At 35.6% G+C, this 22,478-nt stretch overlaps 1 protein-coding gene across 2 annotated transcripts in view; it reads right to left on the reverse strand.

Moving 5' to 3' along the window:
• Positions 1 to 398: 398 nt before the first annotated feature.
• TSC22D2 (TSC22 domain family member 2) overlaps positions 399 to 22,478 on the reverse strand; it is a 47,501-nt gene continuing 25,421 nt past the window's right edge. For both annotated transcript variants that reach the window (XM_074298345.1, XM_074298343.1), the window contains 2 exons: positions 3,684 to 3,735; positions 399 to 2,143 (listed from right to left, as the gene is read on the reverse strand). In XM_074298345.1, coding sequence (XP_074154446.1) covers positions 1,883 to 2,143; positions 3,684 to 3,735 — 313 coding nt within the window. In that variant the 3' untranslated portion in view covers positions 399 to 1,882. The remainder of the gene's footprint in view (positions 2,144 to 3,683; positions 3,736 to 22,478) is intronic.

Genomic DNA, 22,478 nt, shown 5'->3' on the forward strand with positions numbered 1-22,478 from the left:
AAGAAAAAGTGGTTGAGTTAAGTGGTCTTCCAATTTCTACATTTCTGACCTTAGTAAAGATTTCATCAGTTCCATTCCAGGACAACGGACAAATTTTTTTCATGGATTACTTAATCATATATAGTACCCATTTCCTTGTTCTTATAGATGGTTGGTCTTCCCACATTCAAGATGGAGTTAGTTGAAGTCAAAGCAGACAAAGGAATTCTCCATTCAAAGTAAATATTAAAAGGAATATTAGCTCAAATATTTTTCAGTCCTTGAAATAATCTTCCAAGTCACTTTTACATATAAAAAAGCTTTTTAAATTGCCATTAAATTAATTTTTATTGCCTCATTGGGGAGAGGTTTGAATTTTGTGAAATGCAAGCCCAATTAAACTTTGAACACATGTAGAGTCAAGTATTTCAACAAAACTGCAGTTTAATTTCAGAAAAAGTGTTAAAATATATATATATTTATACATCAGTTTCTGACATAGACTTAATGTGTTAGTATACACAAAATGATGCTTTCTCTTGAAACTGTATTTTATGAAATGTACATTTTTAATTTAAATACTCAGTATACACTGCACTTAATCTGCATGTTGCATTTATTAAATACATTAAAATCTGCAATGTAACAAAACGTTTTCTGCATACGAAATTCAAAACACCATTTTAAATGAACAAAAGATGGCTCACTTCATTTTCTCCTAGTGCATAGTACACTAGCTCAGCTCCACCCACACCAGCTGTTCGTTCTTTTTATTTGACATTGTTCACAGACTAATACATATTACAATAAGAGTGCTGGATAAAAACATGAGGTACGAAAGTGGTTCAAAGATTACAGGTCATGCAGATCATGCTAGACAGCAAAGAAAATTGTGAATGAGAAAACACTAAATAAAAATACATAAAGAATGTGCATTATAAAAAAAAAAAAAAACAAACCTCCATTACACAGCTTTGCTTCTTTGGTTACAAAGTAGGTTGAACAATTTCACAGCTTTTTATTCCCACCCAAAAAAAAAAAAAAAAAAAAAAAAAAAGTCATACGAAATGTTGAAAAGCAGAGGAATCATGGCAATTTCTCTATAGAAAGTAGAAACAAGAAATGAGCAAAGTTTTCTTCATCAAAATAGCCCATCAATTATTTATTATATCACAATAACTGGTGACTACCTGTACAGATGCACTATGGTCTTCATACTTACACTATACAAAATTTACATTCAAGCTGGGTCTTTACTACTGAAAATAAATACCAAAGGTAAATTGCCATTAGTGTTAGAAATATGCCAGGATTCTTTTGTTCAATTATTGCCTAAACGTTTTATCTAGTAAATGCAATCCCATCTATCAATTCCTTTACTGATACTTACATTTATTTTTTTTAAAAAAATTAAGAAAAAGTTCTGTGACATTGTTCATGTACATTATGAAAATAGCAGCCCTGTAATAAATAAAACACAAAGAAATGAAAACTAATGTAGGCAAATGTTACTTATATTGAAAGAATGGTGGCTCTTTCGATGAATGGTTACTTATAACAAGATAGGAAGGCTCAAGGTAATCCATGGACAATGAGACTGAGCGCCCCCACAGCTCGGACAGACCCCGCCCACTCATGCGCACCAGACCCCAGGCCGACTCCAGACTCACTAACCCTCCTCCTCTTCCGGGATTTTCCTCGTGTCCGGTGACAGACAAGTGGACCCCGACTGTGCGGCATGACGTCTCAATGCGAGGACTAGCTCTTGGAGAATGATTGTCTAATACTGAAAAGGCCAAACACCCCCCCAAGCGTGGCTACTTGCTCATACAGAGTGGAGAGAACACCAGTGGCACACAAGGACAGACTGCTGTCAAGGCCGTCTTCGTGAGGCGAGGAAGCGTTACGCTGAGGACACATTCGGCTGCTGAGGAGGTTGCGTTGGCTGCGGAGGCTGTGCTATCACTGTCTGCTGCTGAGAAGTGCTACTAGGGTTGGCCTGTTGGGTCGAGAGTTGGGATAATTGATCGTTGTTTGAAAGAGATTTTAACAGTGCGTTCTCCCGTTCAAGTAAAGAGTTTCTTTCAACTAATTCTTTTATTTGTTCCTTCAGAACTTCCACTTCTTCTCTTACTGCATACATCAGATGGCTTTTCACCAGATCCTGTAAACACAATTAGCAATACTGAAGACAATTCCCATGAAATTAAGAATTAAGACACTTCAGCAAAGAAATTCTATAGAAATAAAAAAAAAAAAAAAAAAAAAAAAAAAGACTCCTGCCAACTAGCTATCAATCCTTCTTTTATAGTGTATGCAACCAGAAGTTTTTTTTTTTTTCCCCCCACAAATGTAGCAAATTCTGGTCCTGATGCATGACAACCACACGGAAACATTCTTTAATTTGGTTTCTGATGGAGAGAGATGGTATGGTGCAAACCTATGAATTATTTCAAAGAGATATTCAAATTAACTTCCCAAAAGAATGAGACACCCTTTAGAAAAGGAAGGAAAATGGTTTTTTGCTAACTGTCCTAGGGCTAAAACCTGCAACTGCTATTTAATCCCACAATGACAAGATCTTGCTTCCTCTCACCATCCAATACAGCAGAGGGAGCACAGAGTGGATGCCTTCAGAGGAAATGCTGGAGTGGGCAAGAGGTGTGTGCTATGTAATTCCAACCCCATTCAAGTAGTAACAAGCTCTAAAATTCTATAATTCTCTAAAACTTTCTTTCATGCTACTTTGAACAAAATACTCATTTGCAGATTACTAGGACATGTGTATTTCACCTAGCTGTATAGCAAATACAGCTAAGTTAAAGTCCACAGAACCAAGGATTCATCGATAATATTTATTACAATAGAATTTGCTTCCTTTGTGACAATCACAGGGTCTGTGTGTTTCTGTGGCACAGTAAAAGGTTAAATACAGCCCTTTCCTATGTTGTTAAGATATGGAAGCCAAAATGAAAAGGCATCTAATGAATTCTATTTAACATCACTTCTCACCGGTTGATCCACCTTCCCGCCACCACCATTCCACACAACAACAAAAATCCAACATCCCACAAGACCCTTTAGCAAAACTAACTTTAAAAGAATGTATCTCAGTGAGCCTGGCTCTGCAGGTGGGAGGGCCGAGCAGACTCAGCTTGTTTACACTTGTAGGAACAAGGGCAGGGACAGGCCCCAGCAAGCGCTATATCTAGGCATCGGAAACTCTCAGCGCCCGGGTGTCCTCACTGAGCTCCCTGCCGGCTCTACCTTGATATGATCCTGTGAGTGAGAAGTGGAAATCAGAACCATCAGTCTGGTAAATGTCTTGGGCACGTCCGACTTGTCATGACCCCAGTTAGGGGTTTTCTTGCCACAGACTGGAGTGGTTTGCCATTTTAGAGATGAGGAGACTGAGACAAGAGGGTTAAGTGACTCACCCAGAGGCAAACAGCCAGTAACTTGAGGGCAAATTTGAATCCAGAAAGAATCTTCCTGATTCCAAGCTCAAAGTTATCACTTAGCACTTAGCTGCCTATTTACTTGTAAAGACTGAATAAAACAGTCCCTTTAACAAATAAGCAATCAAGGATGTTTTCAATGAGACATTTTTTTTGGGGGAAAAAAAAAAACACCAAAAAAACCCACTTACCAATAGAATCATAACATGTGGGGTAATTTTTATGTAACATTCAAATTCTACTCACCATCGCCTGCTCTATTTTGTTGTCAATGGCTACAACGCTTGCCCCAGATGTACTGGAAGGAAAAAGAAACATTAAAGATTTTATCAAATGGCAATTCAATTCAACATTTTTAAAGTGCCTACTATGTCCAAGGCATTGAATTCAAGGCAATGAATTTAGCCCTCCCTTTTCTAGCCTCTAAAACAATATGACAAATTGTTATTAAAGAATTTTTTAAGTTTTACTTTAAATGTTATACTAGTTATTTAAAATAATCACATTTAATCCATGAGACTTTTATAACAGTGGTAGACAGTTTTCCTCATCTGCAAGATAAAAGGACTTGATTAGATAGTGAAGGTCTCTCTTAACACTGCACAATTACCTTTCTTACATACAAAGACATGTTGCAACTATGAAGTGATTTCCAGTCTCAAAAATCAACATAATTCCTTCCTTCCATACTCTCCATAATTTTTCTACTAATTTTGCTAAAAACTGGCCTTTCTGCACCAACAAACAGTTCTCTTATTTTAATATTTGCTTCTCAAACCATCAGAATGACTCAGAATATTCCAGTGAGGCAGTCTGTGAGTCAAGGCTTTGTAAGTTATTTTCTGGTCAAAATGCTCAATCTTATTAGGTTGGTTTTTCCTTAAAATGTTTAAAAACACTTAGCATATATAAGCACCCAACCCATGTAACAAATGAATCACCTATCACTGCTTAAAATTAAAATATGAAAGTTGCAAAACACTCATTACTCCTAGCCATCACCTAATTACAGAGGGGACAATTTAAACTTTCTAGGTAAATGGGTACTCTAACATTGAATTCTTAATACATGCCAAATAAAGGATAGGGGCCCATCCAGTTCAGGGATGAGGAGTTGCCACGGGCACTTGATAGGACTAGTCACATGGCATGTGGAAGAAATGGGGCTGGAGCCCAGTCCAGTTATCTAGCCATTACAACACGCTGCCTTTTTCCACATATAAAGTTTTTTTTTTTTAAAAGACATTATACAAAACAGAAAGTTAATGATGTATTTCAGCTCAAGATTCACTGCTACGTTACTTTCTTAAGATTTTCTAATACATTTAATAAAATTATCTGCGCCACAAAGGGACATCAACAATTCAACTTAAATTGCCTCAGACAGAAGTCTGGGTCAGAGTACGTTCCATATTTTTTTCTATTTTTAAAATTTCCATGTCAAGATTCAAAGTATGTCTAAGCAATTTTATGATTTGAAAGTCCAGTTAATTCCCAATCAGCCAAACATTTATGTTAATATATTATCTTAAAATGACTAGTAGTATGAATTTGAACAAGTAACATTTTTTAAAAAGGCAAAATTTCATTCTGGATCAAATAATAACTTTATTACAATGCAATCAATCATTCTATTATGTGCCAGGCACAAAGCTACATTTGGGGAAAATAGAAAAAGGCAAAAACAGTCTCCAATCTCAGGAGTTCATATCTAATAGGGGAAGCAATGTGAAAATATTGAGATTCCAATGAGACATTTTTCATTCAGGGGACTGGGAAAGGTTTCTTGGAGAAGGTGGGTTTTTAGCTGAGACATGAAGGAAGTCAAGAGGTAGAAATGAGGGATATTATGCCCAAATGGAAGAAGGGGTAAAATTTGCCAGGAGTCTGGGCCTGGAGTGACTTGTGAAAGAGGCCAGTACCCTCAGATCTGGGATTGAGAAGTGATAGGATGAAGGGCAGTGAGGAAGGAAATGCAGATGTGAGGAGGAGGACCTGCAAAATGGGCCTTGAAGGCACCTGACAAATATTTTCTACCTCTGCTCTGAAATTTGTAGAATACACCTGAAGCCCCATTTTACAGGGCTGAGTTTTTGTGCATTACCACAAGCCAAAAAAAAAAATAAAATCCCACAACTCAAGTCAAATCAGAATCTTTTCCACTGCCTGAAATCAGTTTTATCCCAGACAAATGGCCAGGAGGTTTTTGGATCCCAATTCTTTGGTCCCTGGTCCATCCTGCCCTCAATTTTACCTATCACAGATACAACTTGTTGTTCCACTGCTGCCCCCACCCCTTCTCATTCTTTCTTGGGAATTTTCTTCATAAAGAGTTGGAAGGTTCATCCAAGGAATATCTCCATGCCACGAGTGTGTCTCTCTACAAAAAAGCCTCAAAGAGTAATAATATTGGGAAACTCACCTATTTTCTTGAAAATCACATTCAACATTTGACCAACTCCCCCACTTGGTCGAAAATCTACTTCTGTAATTGTGAGGATTACTTTTATAAAGATGACTCCCCAATTTACTGAGAAGCTGAATGATTTGTCCACAGTTACACATTTAACATTGTTAGAGGCAAGGAAGGCTTAATCCTAGGTCTCAACCTTTATTCCCAATCAAGAGATCTGTCTAATTGAGGAAAAGAATTCAAACCCACACAGAACTGACAAATATAGTTGAAAAAAAAAAAGAAGGGCTTCACAATACCTTCTTTGTATCCATTTTAAAGGAAAAATCAAGTATTTATATATAATCAATGATTTTAGGTCCTAAAATTAAAACTGTTAAACTGTACTAAGATTTCTGTGATAGCCTGTATTAACTTCTACACAGTAGAATCTTCTTTTATTCATGCCTAAGGAAAATTCCCAAAGGGAGAAGGGGGGAAATTCTGTTGAAGCACAGAATTCTGGCCCTTTCTCATTGCCATTATGTTCTATATGTCTAATTTCTGCATCTCTTATGCATCGTTCAATTTCAGTTTTTCCCTTCCCTTTCAAAGCACATCCTGATCCCTTTCTTAAGTGCTCTAGCCCTGAAATTCTCTTTCACTACACTTCCGTGTGCAGGTTTCATTTTCTTAGCAGACTATAAGCTCTTATATGGCAGAAACAGCTTCACTGTCTTTGTATCAATAGCCTAAATATCTGGCACATAATACTACTTAATATTTGCTAAAATGTTGAGATTGTGACAGGATTAGCTGTTTGATAGTAAAAATTGTACCCTACAAAAAAAAAAAAAAACCCCTTTGGTTATTAAACTAAAGAATCAAACTTTGGGTTTTGATCATATGATAAGGCTATTTCTTATACTAGGGAAAAACTTTGGCAAGAACAGTTCCTCCCTAAATTTTTAGAGAAGTAGCCTTTATTTTTATAGACAAAATTCCTATAGTTTACAAAAAACTGCTACTGATCCATAAGAGAAACAAGATCTGCTAAATTACCAACAGTGATAGGAAAGGGATCCAATTATTCTTTCCAAGTATACCTACTGGCTACAAAATATCTACTTGTTACTTACTATGTGGCTGTTGCAATCCTTACATCCAATCCAATCCAATCCCATAGTGTCTTTAAAAATGCATTTGTCCAAACCACCAAAAAATAATTCATCTGGCCCTTCAAACTGAACCTCAGTTCTGAATTTGCAACTTTCATCACACATTAAGAGTCAAATGGTATTTCTTTTAATGCTACTTCTTGCATACGTGTGCATACACACATGCTATATAAAAGCAAAGTCATGTTCATTGGTATACCTGGGAAATAGGATGTTCTGGCTAATTGAATTTTCTGATAAATTAGTGATTGTGTTCTATAATCCTTTCCATTTTAACCAACGCATTAAAAATCTAAAGCTTGAATAGAAAGTATGGGCCAGATGTTCTTTCTAGAGAATGAATTTAATCAACTTGGTTAATCCTTCAGTTCTTCAATTTTTCGTCTGCAAAATAAATGGCCTTACAAAGCTGTTACGAGGCTACAATGCAATAACAATGAAAAGTATTACGTAACAGTAAAGGGTGATAGCCAATCCGTGAATGTGTTATCTTCTACCTGGCAGGTATCATGCCAGGGCATTAAAGACTCAAAGATAACATTCTACAGATTGGGGGGGGGAGGGGGGGGAAGAGGAAGTTTTGTGAATGAAGTATGGTAGAGACCAGGAAAAAAAGCTGGAGATTCAGAAGCGGTCAATCCAGAATCCACAGCCAAGCATCTACCATGGGACACAAAGTCAAAAATGAGGTGAGTAATATAATATAAAGTGTTTGGGGTGTGGCCCTGTGATTTCATTGGCCTAAGGGACTATTAGCATGAAAAAGGAGCTCCTTTGCAGAAATGGATACCAGAAATCAGGGCCCTAGTCTATTTGACACAGCTACTCTAAATTAAGGCTTGAACTCAAGTCTTCTTGATTCCAAGCCTGCTTCTGGTCCACTGCCTCTCCAAACAATCATCTGGAGTGGATGATGGGGGAGGGAAGATGATTTATCTTGGATTCCATTCAAACAGTTTTTCCTCTTTAACTCCTCTGCAAGTTAAATGGAGGGCACAGATGGGAAGGGAAATCAATGTTAAGCCTTGAGAACTTGGGTCCATTCTCTAAAGCCCAGATAACAAGAGGCAGATTTAGACCACAAATTCTCAATTATCTTTGCTCCTGGATAATCATTTACAACATGGTGAAGATAAAAAAATCATGTCCTTTATCTGTCATCTCCTATCCTGAAATTCTTCTTTCCTGGGTACTATCCATACTAGTTACCTTTCTCTTGCAATCAGCTTTTGACGCTATTCTTCTGAAATCCATCTCATATCCCTAAAATAATCCCTAAAAACCAAATTCAATGATTTCTCTTCAGCCCAAGTTATCGGAAACATTGAATTTATGATTAATCCAATTTTGCTGGCTACTTCCTCCTCCATATTTGAGTATTTTTTCCATTCTTTCCATGAATTCATCATTCCCTTCACTCTTTCATCCTCCTTTTCCCTCAGCATCTCTCATCATATCATTCATTCCCTCTTAGCTCCTATGAGGTGACACTCACAGGTACATACTTTATCAATTTTACTTTTCCCAAAGCTTTTGCTGTTTCCTATCTACTTCTTCTATCAGCCATTCACATTCCAAAAATGATCCTTCCCATTTCCGACCTGTGTTTCCTTTATAACCACCACTACAATCTTCACACAAAGCCTGAGAAAGCCTGTTTGCTGCTTCTTTCATGAATTATCAAAAATCAGCAATTCTACCCTCATCACTTTAGGTCAGGAATTCATGATTTCTTACATAAGCCACCATAATCCCTTCTGACCGGTCCTCCTCTTGCCTCTTCTCCTAGTCATACTTTATACAGACCTAAAATAAACGTCCTAGGCACAGATCTGTCTCTGAGAACTGTCTATGAGAAAAATACAAAGCTTCTAGCCTAGCATTTAAGATGGGCCACACTCTGGCTTGAGCAAACGTTGCTGTGTCTTTCAGACCCTCTCTCCGCATTCTAAGTCTCAAGACAGATAGGATTACATTCATTCACCAGTCTTGTCTTATGCTCCTCCCCTCCAGTTACTAGTGAAGAAGTAATTCTGTGCTTTCTCATCTGTCTAAATCCTGTTCATCCACTAAGACTCAGCCTACCAGATTCCTTAGTGACCTCTCCTTTCCCAAAGTTTCTTTTAGGCTCCTTCAGCATACTGACTTGTTTCTATGTTCTTTTCCCCAAGGTTTACCTCTCAATGAGCAGAAGTGTGCGATGGCTACTAGTTAGGTCTTCCTCAGCATGACTCCACTGAACCCTAGACCTAGCTTCTTCCCACTATCCTACACTGTCTTCATGCTCACTGGCACTCGGACTTAAAGGAGAGCATGATTAAATAAAGGCTGTGTGTAGTTTTAAACCAAATCAATCTTTTATCCATCAAACCTCTCACAGGGCTACCTAACTACTGTAAATGACAATGAACAAGTAATAGGTCTAAGAACAGTGTGTGAGCCAGAACTAAACAAAGCCAGAACAATCATCAGGAGTTGACAGTAGAGGGGAGAATGCTTTGTTAGCACCAATTAAGCACCACAAGCTAGGGGTTTCACCAGGGCAAGGATTCAAATGCACATGTAACTTAATTTATCTTATCTTGTACATTCCCAGAAAGCTCAGCTCTGAGAAGAAGGGAGGCCATTTCCTGGAAGGGCCTTTTTACTCAATGATCTTTTAGGTGTCTAACAGAAATGTTCATCTCTATGACACAAGTTAGAAAGTTGAAAACAACATAAGCCTATGTGAAGAAGTCTTTAAATTAAGTATAGATCATATGGTTTTAAAAATTTTCCCAAATTACCTTGCTTCATTCACATTTGGACTGTGGAAACAGATAAAAGGGTTGTATCATCCTGGCTATGAATTCCAACTATGTGGGGATGAAATTTTCTCTTCAATAGAATCTGAACAAGATTTAACATCCTTTCTGATGCTTAAGGTTCTAAGGTTGACTAGACTATCTCAAAATTAAAGAAACTGACAAATCTGAACTTGACTACATAGTCAAGCAACTTAATAATTTTGTGTACCAGACAATTAAAAAAGAAAATATTTAAGACAACTATAGACAGGGAAATTTGAAATACTATAATTCATCAAGCATGCATGATAAAAAAAATTTAGTGATTTACACCAAGTATTTGATTCAATTTACAGTAGTGTTAAGCTATTTCCTTGCTCCTCCTCCTCCTATTTCAATGGACAACTTTATCTGAAGGAGAAACCATTACTCACCACATGCTTATGTGGATAGGATTAGGCCCCACAATTTCAAGTAGCACTGGAAACACTACAGAGCAATAGATTAAAGCTTGGCCAATACTAACTGTATAACTAGGAAGCTCAAGGAAACTATCATGAATATCACGTAATTGGGTTAATAACAATAAACTCTTATTTTCCACATGAATGGTCAAGAAAGTAAACTTATATTGATAATTGATAATAATTCACTAAGTCAGTTTTTTAAAATGTATTTATACTGTTTTATTTCTTACAAAGCACATATTTCTGGGACATGTTTCACATCAACCTTATATGATAACTTATTATTAAGTTCTTTGATAGATATTCCCCTTTCTAATTGTTTAGTCTAAAATCATTTTCATCCTGAGTAACTTTACTCCTTCCTGTTCTCCAAATGCTGAATATTGCAACTAGGTGGAGCATTTTTTACTTTTGAGCATCAAATATATGACACAAAAGACAAGCATCTATGATTATATGAGCATAGACTATTCTAACATTGCGGTAGTACTGTATTACATTAGGAGTACTGACAATCTTTTCATTATCTTTAACATGTGCAAAGCATTTAACACACAAGGCTTCATTTCAGCTTCACAACAGCCCCTATTCAACACTTTTCTTTTAGTGCCTTGTCTAAATATGGTTACCGTCAAGGGCAAGATCTGAACCCGGACCTTTCCCATTCGAGCCTGCTACTCTGTGTGCTACAGCACACACTGCCTCCATTTCAGTGCAGGCCTGAACCAGATTAAAATATAATTGGGAAATATTTAACAAAAATAATTATGAATATAATTGCATACAGATAATATACTGCCTATAAGCATGGCCCTCACAGGATGATATACATCCTGCTAATATCATCTCCATTCATTCTCTTGCCTCTAGAAAGCAAGAGTCAAATAAGTATCATCAAAATCATAAAGATCATTGTTGACAATGATCACTTTAAGATGATGTCGCAAGAAGAGCAATTCATTTATTAAGACATATTAAATGCATCTAGTTATGATGAAGTTTTGTGTTGGAAACTGAAATATTAGACTATCTGAACAGAAAACACGATTCCAAAAATTAAGATGACACTAACAAGGTTAGTATCTTTATTATGTAGGCCAAGGTTCTCAAACTACATCTGAATCTCATTTTCTTCCGTACAAGAATTCTAATAAACATGAGCTCTAAATTTTCTTCCTAAATAACGCAAGTGAATTTCCTAAAAAAGGCTAGCAAAATGAAAGTGATTTCACTATTTTCACTTAAGGCAAGTAAATAAAATTATAGGAGGGAAAAGTCAGGAAAAAATGAAAAAAGAAAAAAAAAAAGTTGAAATGTAATTATGGGATCAACAACTTTACTCCTCCCCTTACACTACTAGTTATGCTTCCAGTAGGCATTTTACACTAAAATGTAACAACTTTCTCCAAGTAATTCTATCTCCTTAGCCAGCATGATATAGATAGAAAAGTGCTGGATGGATATGGAGTTAAAGCCAGTCATCTTTCCAACCTAGGCTCCAATGTGCTCATCTGTAAAATGAGGGGATTGACTAGATGACCATTATTAACTTTTGTTATTAGCTAAAATTTAGTTTCATGACATATGGTATGGGACACAAACATTTTTATGATCTTCCTGCTCCAGCATTGTTTCTTCACTAGTAGCCATCTATCCTCAACTTCCTAAAGGAGAATGACTTTGACATTAATGTGTGCTTGGCAGTCAAGATTTTTTTATAAACAGATTTTATGTTGGGAAACAAGGAAATTTGACACGGAAACTTAGTATCCAGAAGAACAATAACAAAACAAACAAAACCCCCCAATATTAACAGAAAATTAAGTATAATTTTAACAGATTAAGAAAACTATGGCATTGAACTGTGAAATCAGCACAATGGCAACATTCTACTAAACCAAAAACAATGTTATCAATTATATCCTTTTCTGTTGTTTGAGTTAATAAAATTTGCTGCTAGTTATGAAATACAAGGAAAGAAATGAACCTATATCAAATCAATCAGTTTAAGCATAATTAATTTGTCAGTTGTTTTTTGATAATGTTAGTAATCTAACATAAGATTAAATGAGGTTTGACAGGATGAATAGATATTTCCTTCTTGAATCAAACTGAAAACATTTAACTAGAGTGTGAGAAAGGGGTAGGAGGGAAGCATTTTATTTTTACTATTGAGGAGTTATTACTTCAATATTAGTAATATAGTTTAAATTGTAATTTACTATACCAATTCCCATGTGAGGTGATTTATACATAGTATTTATTTTTTTTTTCTTAAAAGGAAAACTTACCTTTTTCAGTTCAAATATAGCCTCAGACACTTACTAATTGTGTGACTATGGATGCCACTTAACCCTGTTTGCCTCACAGTTTTCTGTAAAATGAGCTGGAAAAGGAAATGGCAAACTCCTTCAATATCTCTGACAAGGAAACTCCAAATGCTTCCAGTATAGTCATTTCACACTATATCATATCAACCAAACAAGCAGGGCATAAAATTTTGGATTCTAGTTCTGAAACAGTAATGTTCTGATAGATGTTAGTGCTTAATCAGCCATGAAATTATTCAAAACCCAATCTAGACAATGGCACATGGTCTATAAAGAAGGTCCGGGGGATTTTATACATAATTTTTTGACTTCCAACTTACAAAGGGACAAACATGAACTGTTAAAGTGCTTGCCTATGACCAACTACTCTATCACATAGATACAGTTAATAGAGGTGGGAATATCTGAGCAGTTAATGGGTTCAAAGAATCAGGCCAGGAAACCTTAGCTACTGATCCTTCATGAACTCTCCTAAAGAAGCAATACTGGAAGGCAATGATTTTATTTATAGCATCCCTAAAACAATCCTACTTCAGGCAGTTAAGTCTAACTGGGGACAAGAACATTTTTCAGTATGTGGTTTCCAAACCTTAATTTGAAGGCATACTGTTGCATAGGATTGCCTCATGGTTGGTTAGTTTGTCTGAACATAGCTGGGGCATAAAGAAAAATTCCTAATGGTTCCCCTTAAAAAACAAAGAGCCACAGTATAGAAGGAAGAACAGTGGATTTGAAAACCTAGACTTAAATTTGAACAGTTTCTTTTAACTGTATGAAGTCTTAATTAAGTTAAATTATTTTTTTGCCATTTCTTTAATTGAAAAATGACCCAGTGGAATGCTGTGAATCCATACATTCAAGAAAACACAAAGTGCAATGTAAACTCTGACTTGCCAAGAACATTTTAAAAATCCTTCCAATTAATAATGGTACTTGTCAGAATAATATAGTGATGTGGGAATGTGGCTTCAGTAACTTCTAGACATTAGCATTAGCTAATTTGAGTTGTAATTGCTTCTATTAAAAAGTGGCACAATTGATTTTTACAGAGATTTGAAATATATTATGCTGCTGTTCTCAAAAAAAAAAAAAACTTGTTAAGGCAGTTATAGCATATTACATTTACTCTCTTCAATCATTTAGTAATTTTAATAATTTGAGTAATTTTACTCTTTTTTTTAATGGGTACATTTCCTCAACAGATAGGAAAATTTAAAATCCTGGATTTGGAAGGGTGGAAGAACCATATCCTATAATCATCTTTTTATCATAAAATTTATCACTCAACTACAACTTTACTTATGATTATGCAACAGATTAAAGGAGGCTTAATTTTTTCAGTGACAGCCTATCACAATTAAGTATGTAGAAAGTTCTTTTTAAATGAAAAGTGAGAGACAAATAGGATAGTTCTTAAAGCAATAATTTTAAAAAACACCTAACAAAATAAGTTCAAATTACTTCAGCAAGGAAAAAAATAGGAGATTAAAAAAAAAAAAAAACTTTTAAAGAAGGAATTTAACCATTTTTATAGTTGAGATCAATTTAAAGATTTTTGGGGAAATTTCCTTCCAAAAGTCTAGGCAGAATCAATCTTACAAATGCCTCTTTTTTAAAAAATGCCTCTTAAAAAAAAAAAAAAATTGAAAACAAAACCAAAAAAACTACAGGTGATTTTATGGTAAAAACAAATAGGAGAATGAGATTTCACCTAGCAGAACAAAGCATATTGTACCTATATATTAAAAACTCTTATTAAGAGAGTTCCAAAGTGAGCCAAGTAGTCTAAAAATATTACTGAGTAAGCATTTTACTAAAACTTTAAATTACTATATAGATGTACTTGAATAATGTTTAAGATTTTACAAATAGGTTAAGAATCATAGAAATTGAAAAATGGAAGAAACCACCTAAGTCATTTGTCCCCTCTTGACATGAAAGGCATCTTCATTGACATTGTATTCACTTCTGTTTTAGACAGTGTATGGAAGCAATGTCCAGAAAGGGCTAGCCAAATTCTTTTCATGGTTGCTCATTCATCTTTGTAGCCACCTGACATTCAATCCTCAGCTTTGGCTCCAAGAAATGCTAGCATGTTTAGCAGCCACACCACAGTAAGCCATCTCTCCAGATGCAACAAGGCTGAGAATACCCATCAGGCTTCAGGTGAGTTGGCAGAAGATATCATCTACTCTAAGCATGTGAAGACTTCCTCTGGGGGCAAGTGCTGTGGAATGCTTTGAGTTCAAATAGTGAAGATGCCAACGGTCATTCTTCACATCCTGGACTTCTGTCTTTCCACAAACTTTGGACTTTGTGCAACTGTTTCATTTAAATCGAATTCACAAACAAATCCAGATCTCGCACAGTGGATTTCCAAATCCTCCAACTAATCTTCACCAAAAGGTCAAAGTAAAGGGGTCCTCCCTCCTCTGGATCTTCTCTAGGTTTATATAGGGCTGGAACTCTGAAGAAGTCTACTTGAAACAAGGATACTTACAACAAGATGTTAACTCAGTGGAATTGATGAGATGATGGTTCTCTAGTTCACACATACACAGTGTGCTATAATGACGTAATCATGCCGAAGTATTTAAGGGCTGAGGGCTGGAAATGAGACATTCCATGTTTGACTATCCTCCTGGTAGCTCTCCTGCCTCCTGCACTCCTCCAATAAGATAAAGGCTGGTCTCAAGGTCCTCTAAAAGGCTAGCCTGAACATTACATAGGTTATTGACGCTCTTCATCGTTATGTCCAGAACCAAATATGGCTCAGATGGGAGCTGATAACAGATCACTACTGAGGACCAGAGAGGCATGCACGTGTTGGGACACACTGGGCAGAGAGAACCAAGCCTGCAACCAGGAAGGCCTGGAATCACATCTACCCTCAGATGCTTCCTGGTCCTTCACCCTCTTTGCCTTGTCTTCCTCATGATAAAATGAATTGGGGAAGGAATTGGCAAATCACAGTAGTGTCTTTGCCAAGAAAACCCCAAAAGAGCCCTAAAGAGCAGACTGTGGCTGGAAACAACCACTAGGCCAAAATGACAGTGCTGCTCAACCTCACACTGCTGATTTATACTGAGCTTGGATCTAGTAACATCACCAGATTATTTTTCAGATTACTCACTCCACATGGCTAAGCTTTCCTAATCTCAGACTTGTGAAGCTGAGTTTAAGATTTACATTCTTCTCCCATATTGATTTCCAATTTGTCAGATTCATCTCAATACTCTAGCCTATTCAGACCCTTTCTATAATCCGTATGTGAAACTTTTTATCTTCCAGAAAACCTGCAGGTTTGAAGACACAATGTTACATAGTATAGGGACACCAAATACAAGTACCTGAGCTTGGAAAAAGTTCTTCTAACAATTTGAATGATGAATAACAACTTTGAGTTTGGCCACTCACAATTTCTGGAGCCATCTAATCTTATAATCTACATCTTTGGGTCTACTTAATAAAATTATAAATAATAGCCTTGTGAAAAAATTTAAGGCTAGTCTGGCAGGAGGGGTTCTTGATGAAGCCATCCTGAAAGCTCTATAAATGACCATTTCTTTTTCCAAAGCTCACCAATTATCTTTAATTTTCTCAGGAATCGAACTCAAGCTCACCTGCCCACAATCAGAAAAAAGGGTCATCATTTACCCATCAAGTCTTGAGACAGTACATTTTCCATGATCCTCCAAACATCAACAACAAAATTATGTGACAACTACTATATATTCTTGTTCCTTTCTTTCTGTACCTGAGCACGGAGAAGGTGACTTGAACTCAGAAAGAGCAAATGGTTGCCATTTATTTTTCTGGGATATCAACTCCCTTTAAGTCAGTATTGTGATCATGAAGGGTACTAAGCCCAGGAAACAGCAATAATGTCCTGTCAGCCCAAGCAGAAGCCTTGGGCCTTCTAACCCTGTATGAGATGGCACCACCCTCACATGGTTTGCTCGGAGTGGTCAGAATTGTTCCCCTGTGTCTTCCTCATTTAATTTTTCAGATCCATCTTCTGATCCATCTTCACATCCCTGGCTCAGACCAGGTATCTTTCCTTCTCAAACTCTAGAGGGGGTGACATGAAGGCATCATCGTTTCCACCTGAGATCCCAGGGAGACTACTCCCTTTGTATTTCCCTACTTTGTAAAAAGATTGTAAAAGATTAAGTCAAGAAGTTATTAAACTGTTCTACTCTTGAAAGAGTGGGTTCCAGGACTAAATAATGCTTCTGCTAGACTTGAGAACATAGAATTCATTCATTTCCTATTTCCTTTTTCTTGAGGGGTTGCAAGACCCCTGTAGCGAGCTGTCGTCTCCAGAAGCTGCCGGATCGCTCTCTGGGAAGAGATCTGCTGTGTCTACTCAAATCTTTCAGACAGATTCTTCTTCCTGTAGTGAACCGTTGTCTCCAGGCAGTTGCTGTTAACTCTTGTCCTTAGAAGTGACTTCCCTTCCTGCAGAGAGCCCCGTCAAGCCTGATGCAATTCAGAGTCTTCTCCTCTTCCTGGAGTGCTGTCCTCTTTATCCTCCCAGAGAATGGGCGTGGGGTAATGCAAGGGCTTCTGGGAAGAACCACTTCAGCCAATGGGCTTGCTCCTTCTATCAAGTCAACCTGAGTTCTCACCTTGTAATTGTCCAGAAAACCTGAATTCTCACCTTGTCACTGTCCAGACAACCTCAGTTCTCACTTAGTAATCCTAACAGACCCCAGATAAAACTATGCTGTAAAACTTTACTGGTCACCAACCCAATTGTTTTTTAACCATGCTCACCCTGGTTTTGGTTCCTAAATTTCTTTAGGTGAGCATGCCTTCTTAATAAGATGCCACTTCTTCCCACATATTCATGTGTCTTGTTGCTTTCGGACAGATGTACCCATATGCAACTATACATATTCAGTGAATCCTAATGAAATCACACTTGTCTCTCTGAGGACTTCTTGCTCTGTGGAGATTTGATCACTTTCTACTTGTAAGTATTTCTACTTAAGTATTTTATACAAAACCACACAGCCCTAACCCTAATATCTTCTTGGATTTCTGGGGCTGTTTTTGTAAAGCCTGGAGAACAGGGGTTGGGGGTGTGACATTCACCTTTACCTATGATCTATCCAAAGGGATTGGGAGAGGACTAATTATTCTAATTCTTACTAACCTCAATTCTTTATTGGATCTGGTTCCTTAAAACCCAATGGCAAAGGCCTGGGCCTAGAGGAAGAAAACAACTGATAGTTCTGTCTCAAGGATAGCAAAGGAAGCAGCAAGCTGGGCTTAAGTGGCAAAAAGTAGTCTCCAATGTCACCTCTGAACACTGGGCACAAGCCACTTGTTTCTACATCTTTAAAATGGAGACTATACTTATATGATGCTCTAAAAAGATAACATGTAGAAACACTCTGCTTAAAAATACAATGGTATAATTAAGGGGAAAAGCCTCAGATTTAGAATCAAAGGGTCTCTACCCTTCAGCAAATCCTGGCCTAGAATGACTCCTGAGATTTTTCCTACTGAAACCATAACTGTGATTTGAAAAGTCCACAACCAAGAGTTTCATAAAGTCTGTACTTTCCTAGATACTATGAATATCTAGAATTCACACAGTAAACAATATTTATAATTGTACAGTAAACTGAGTTTCAACCTGGTCTCTCATTTCTCTTAGTACAGAATTTCTTCTTTTTGTTTTTAAGAAGAGCAACAATCCCAATTTTTGACTAGTAATAGTGAAAATAGAAAACACAATGTTTAGTCTAAAATCACTTATACTTAGCTTTAGGTATGTATTTTTGCATTTATGTATCTAATGAAGAGAAATCAGTTATAAGGGTCAAATAAGATGCAGTGTCTTTGTAATTAAATTGCTCTTTTATTATTGTTTCAAGTCATACCAAAAATCTGACTAGCTTTATGAAGATTTGGAAAGTTGTCTAACCTGCCTTTTTAATCCTATCCACTCAACTTCTGACCCTTATTTCATGGTAGGAACACACAATATATCTTAAGCCTAACTTGATCAAAGAAGCATTCGTTCTTAATTCTTAATTCATTTCTGTTTGTTTTCTACATCACAATTATTTTTATGCAATACATATTAATGCTTTAGTATTTAAATGACAAAAGCATTTTAAATTACCTCTGACTCATTATAAAGCTAAATTCCTTTTATTTTGTTATCTATTATAGCTAAGCCATAAAAAACATTTGATTTGTTCTACTTTGTAGGAATATTTAAGACTGACAAATTTCTCTTAAGAATACAAATAATGACAAATATACATGCTAACGTAAGTAAATGACTTCATATTTAGAGTATCTTAAGAGAACACTAAGAGGATCTTGAATTTACAGTTTTAAATACATAACCCTTTAAGCAAAGTTCAGCAAGACAAAAACCAGTTACCAAAAGCTGAGTTTGATATAGTCAGATTATTTCTAAAATTTTAAATGAGGCTCCTATTTGACTCCAGGGGAAAGAGGGGAGGAAAAGCTAAGATATCAAGACTACAGAACCATAATCGTGTAAGGTAAAAAGAAGAAAGCCTTTTTTTAACCCATTTCCTTCCAGTAGTATTGTATAAAAAAAGAAGCAAGCTAGTTTCAGTGACAAAGACAGTCTAACAATAACAAAACATTTAAATTACAAGCAGCCAGGTGCCTATGTAGAACCCTGCAACTGGTATAAATCTGACTTCTGACATGGCCTAGATGTGTGCCTCAAGTCCCTCTTCTGCAAAAATGGAGGGAATCTTAACTAGTTGCTATTATTATTATTAGGTGATTTCAGATCTTTGAATATTCCTCAAGGTGGCAGTGCTATGATTTAGGTATGTAGGACAGGTCAAGTATCGCTTGTACATAATTTATATAATTAACTTAAAGATTGATTTTTATCTTCCAATGATGACTCCTCTTATTGGAGGACTGATTTAGATTGGGAGGAAGTCTGATTTTATAAAAGTTGTAGCAGCTGACGAACTCTGAAGCTGAAATATTCCATCAGGAAATATAGACTAGAATGCCAGTTCTGCTATTTGCATCTCACCTTTCTGGTTTCTACTTTACTCAGTCATGAAATGTGAGCAATTACACTACTTTACAGCAATGCTGAGAGAAAAGTGCTTTAACTTCTATGATCTAATATGGGATCCTTCTAAAGATCTCTGAACTACCTCCACCAATTAAAAAAAAAATAACCATGTACTTATTATCTTTTTTTAACCCATGCCTTCTATTTAACCATCAACTTGATGGAAAAAATAAGGCCCCTTTAATTTTCTTATCTGTCTTCTAGTATCCCTTTCAGTCCTACTTATTATTATATAGTGTAGACAGGCATGGTGAAAAAAGACAACTTAAAAAAAATAGCACCTACTATATGGTGATATGAAAACTAAATTTTGCAAAGTTAAAAAATTAACTGAAAAGGATCAAGTACTATTTAGTAAAATAGGAATTCTGAGCAGATTCAATTTTGAACTACTTCACATATTAACTGAGTTAACACTCAATAATGAATCTTTCAATTCAGCTTAATGTTTATATCATTCTCCATGTTGGGGAGTTGAAGAGCTCCCAAAATTTTTTAGATTAGTGTTGTTGATATATAAGTTTAATGATATCACACAATACATGACAGTGCTCTACTAAAGGCACTATTTATTTTATGGTGCAATTAGTTGTAAGGATTCTGAGTTCATAAGAACCCTTATACATAGCAGGCACCAAATAATAAAGTATTTTGATAATGTTAAAAGAGTATCTTTTTTGAAGACTATGTAGCCTTTTTTTTTCTTAAGTATGTGAGGAAATATATGAATCAATCTTATAGAGGCCTCTTATACTCAATAATTTATCCAGCATGTTCTAGGCTCCAAAATTATTTAACTGCTTTTTCTATGCTTTGGAGCTAACATTTGTAAATACCTCTTTCTCAAAGTACTAAATTCCTTGATGGTTATATTCAGTACAAGCACATAAAATTTTTTTTGTGACTGTAAATTGAAGCTATCAGAATTTGAAAACGCTACGTACGGATGAATTCTTCCATTTAAGATTACATTCATATAGACAGTATTTCAGCTCACAAATGTAGTTTTCTTCAAAACAACCTATCAGAAAGACCTAAATTTTCAAGATTTGCAACATAATTTTTAGACAGACTACCCTATAAAGGTAAGCTTAATAACAACCATATATATGAGAGAAAGAGATGAGTAAGAGAGAGAGATGATGTAGTAGTAAAAGTACAATAGAAATTTAGGAATCTGTTTACTTTCTAAAAAGATGAGATACTCTAAGCTATAAGTAAGGGCACCTTTATTTCTACTAAGCACAGTATTATATCTTGTTAAAGAAGGCCACTGCAATTAGCCTTTAAAGTACAAAGCCTTGGAATATTGATTATTCAAGAGGCTGGAAAGAATCAACACCCTAAAGTAAAAACAATTGCTGTATTAGTTCAATTGCTACTAAATGATTATATGTTTACTGAAAATTGTCTCATCATTGTGACATTTTTTCCTACCAAAAAATTAGTGAAACTTAGAAAGTTTCGTTTCATTTTTAAAAGATTTTGGCTTTTTATGATAGGGACTACAGGATTTCAAGGAAAGATCAAAGTATTAGAAATTAAAGAAATTTTATTCTTGATTCCTATTCTGTCACTTACTAATTATGTGACCCTAGAGCCACTTTCTTCATAAATCCCAACAAAAAGAATATTTCCAAATTGATCTGGTCATATACATTAAAAAATACTCCTGGATAGAATTTGAGAGAGGAGGGGAGAGGAGGGGGATATCTAAGGAATTATAGAATATTTCCAGAATAAAAGAAAGAAATTTTATTGCAAAATAGAAGTTAACCATATTTTCATTTTGAAAACTACTACAGGTAATAATATATTTGCTACATAATTTCACATTCAGTATTTCAGAAGAATTATCATAAAAATACTAAAATCTAATATCCATGTTCCACAGAAATTTTAGAACTTGTAAGTTTCACTACAAAATACAAGCAAGATGAAATGCTATTTTTATAAGACAAAATTATCTTTTGGGGAAACAAAAAATACTTATTATTCTGAGGGATTTCTAAATTTATTTCTGAAACATTATATAAAAGATTTCATAAACTAGGGAAGAGAATAAGACAACTAAGATTCCTTTTAAGTCCCTAATGGTTATCATTTTATATCAAAGAAGACATATGAAACACCTCAGGGGTTTTCAATTTAGGAAAATCCACTGGGTTTTCTTCATTTCAGACTATAAATACCTATCCATTGGGGGAGGGGTGGGCGGCAGCAGAACACCCAATAACTTGAGATCACATAGTAAAAGGAACTTAAAGCTCCTAATGACGAAAATGAGTCATAAGCAAAGTGCTTTTTTAAAAGCTTTGCTTTAAAAAATATTTTTATAAATAGGCTTCCTAGAATTAAGTAGATTGTATAGGGAGGTTTCCATGTGTTTTAATTAATGCCTAAGTTTGTACTGTGGATAGAAAATCCTTATTAACAGTGAATGTGATGACATTAAAAAACAGTTGCCAATACAAGGTTTCACTTATTTTTACTTCTTTGATGCACATTAGCATAACAAAAATACTGTCTTTAGTTCCATAAAACAAAGGATCATATATACCAAGTACTTAAATTATTTTCCATAAGTTTTTATTATTGTAAATCTAGCACTATATTCTTAGTTATACCGTAGGTTCAGTTTGTTCATTAAAAGTCATCTCAATACAATAACATCAGGTATAATACATAAAATCTAATCCATTATGTCTTACCAATTTTATGACCTGATGAGACACTCTTGTGGACAACATTTCAGTCCTTAGAAGCTAGAATAACCCTCCAACCATGTGAGGGCA

The sequence above is a fragment of the Sminthopsis crassicaudata genome, chromosome 3, assembly GCF_048593235.1.
Source record: "Sminthopsis crassicaudata isolate SCR6 chromosome 3, ASM4859323v1, whole genome shotgun sequence".
NCBI classification, from domain to species: domain Eukaryota; kingdom Metazoa; phylum Chordata; class Mammalia; order Dasyuromorphia; family Dasyuridae; genus Sminthopsis; species Sminthopsis crassicaudata.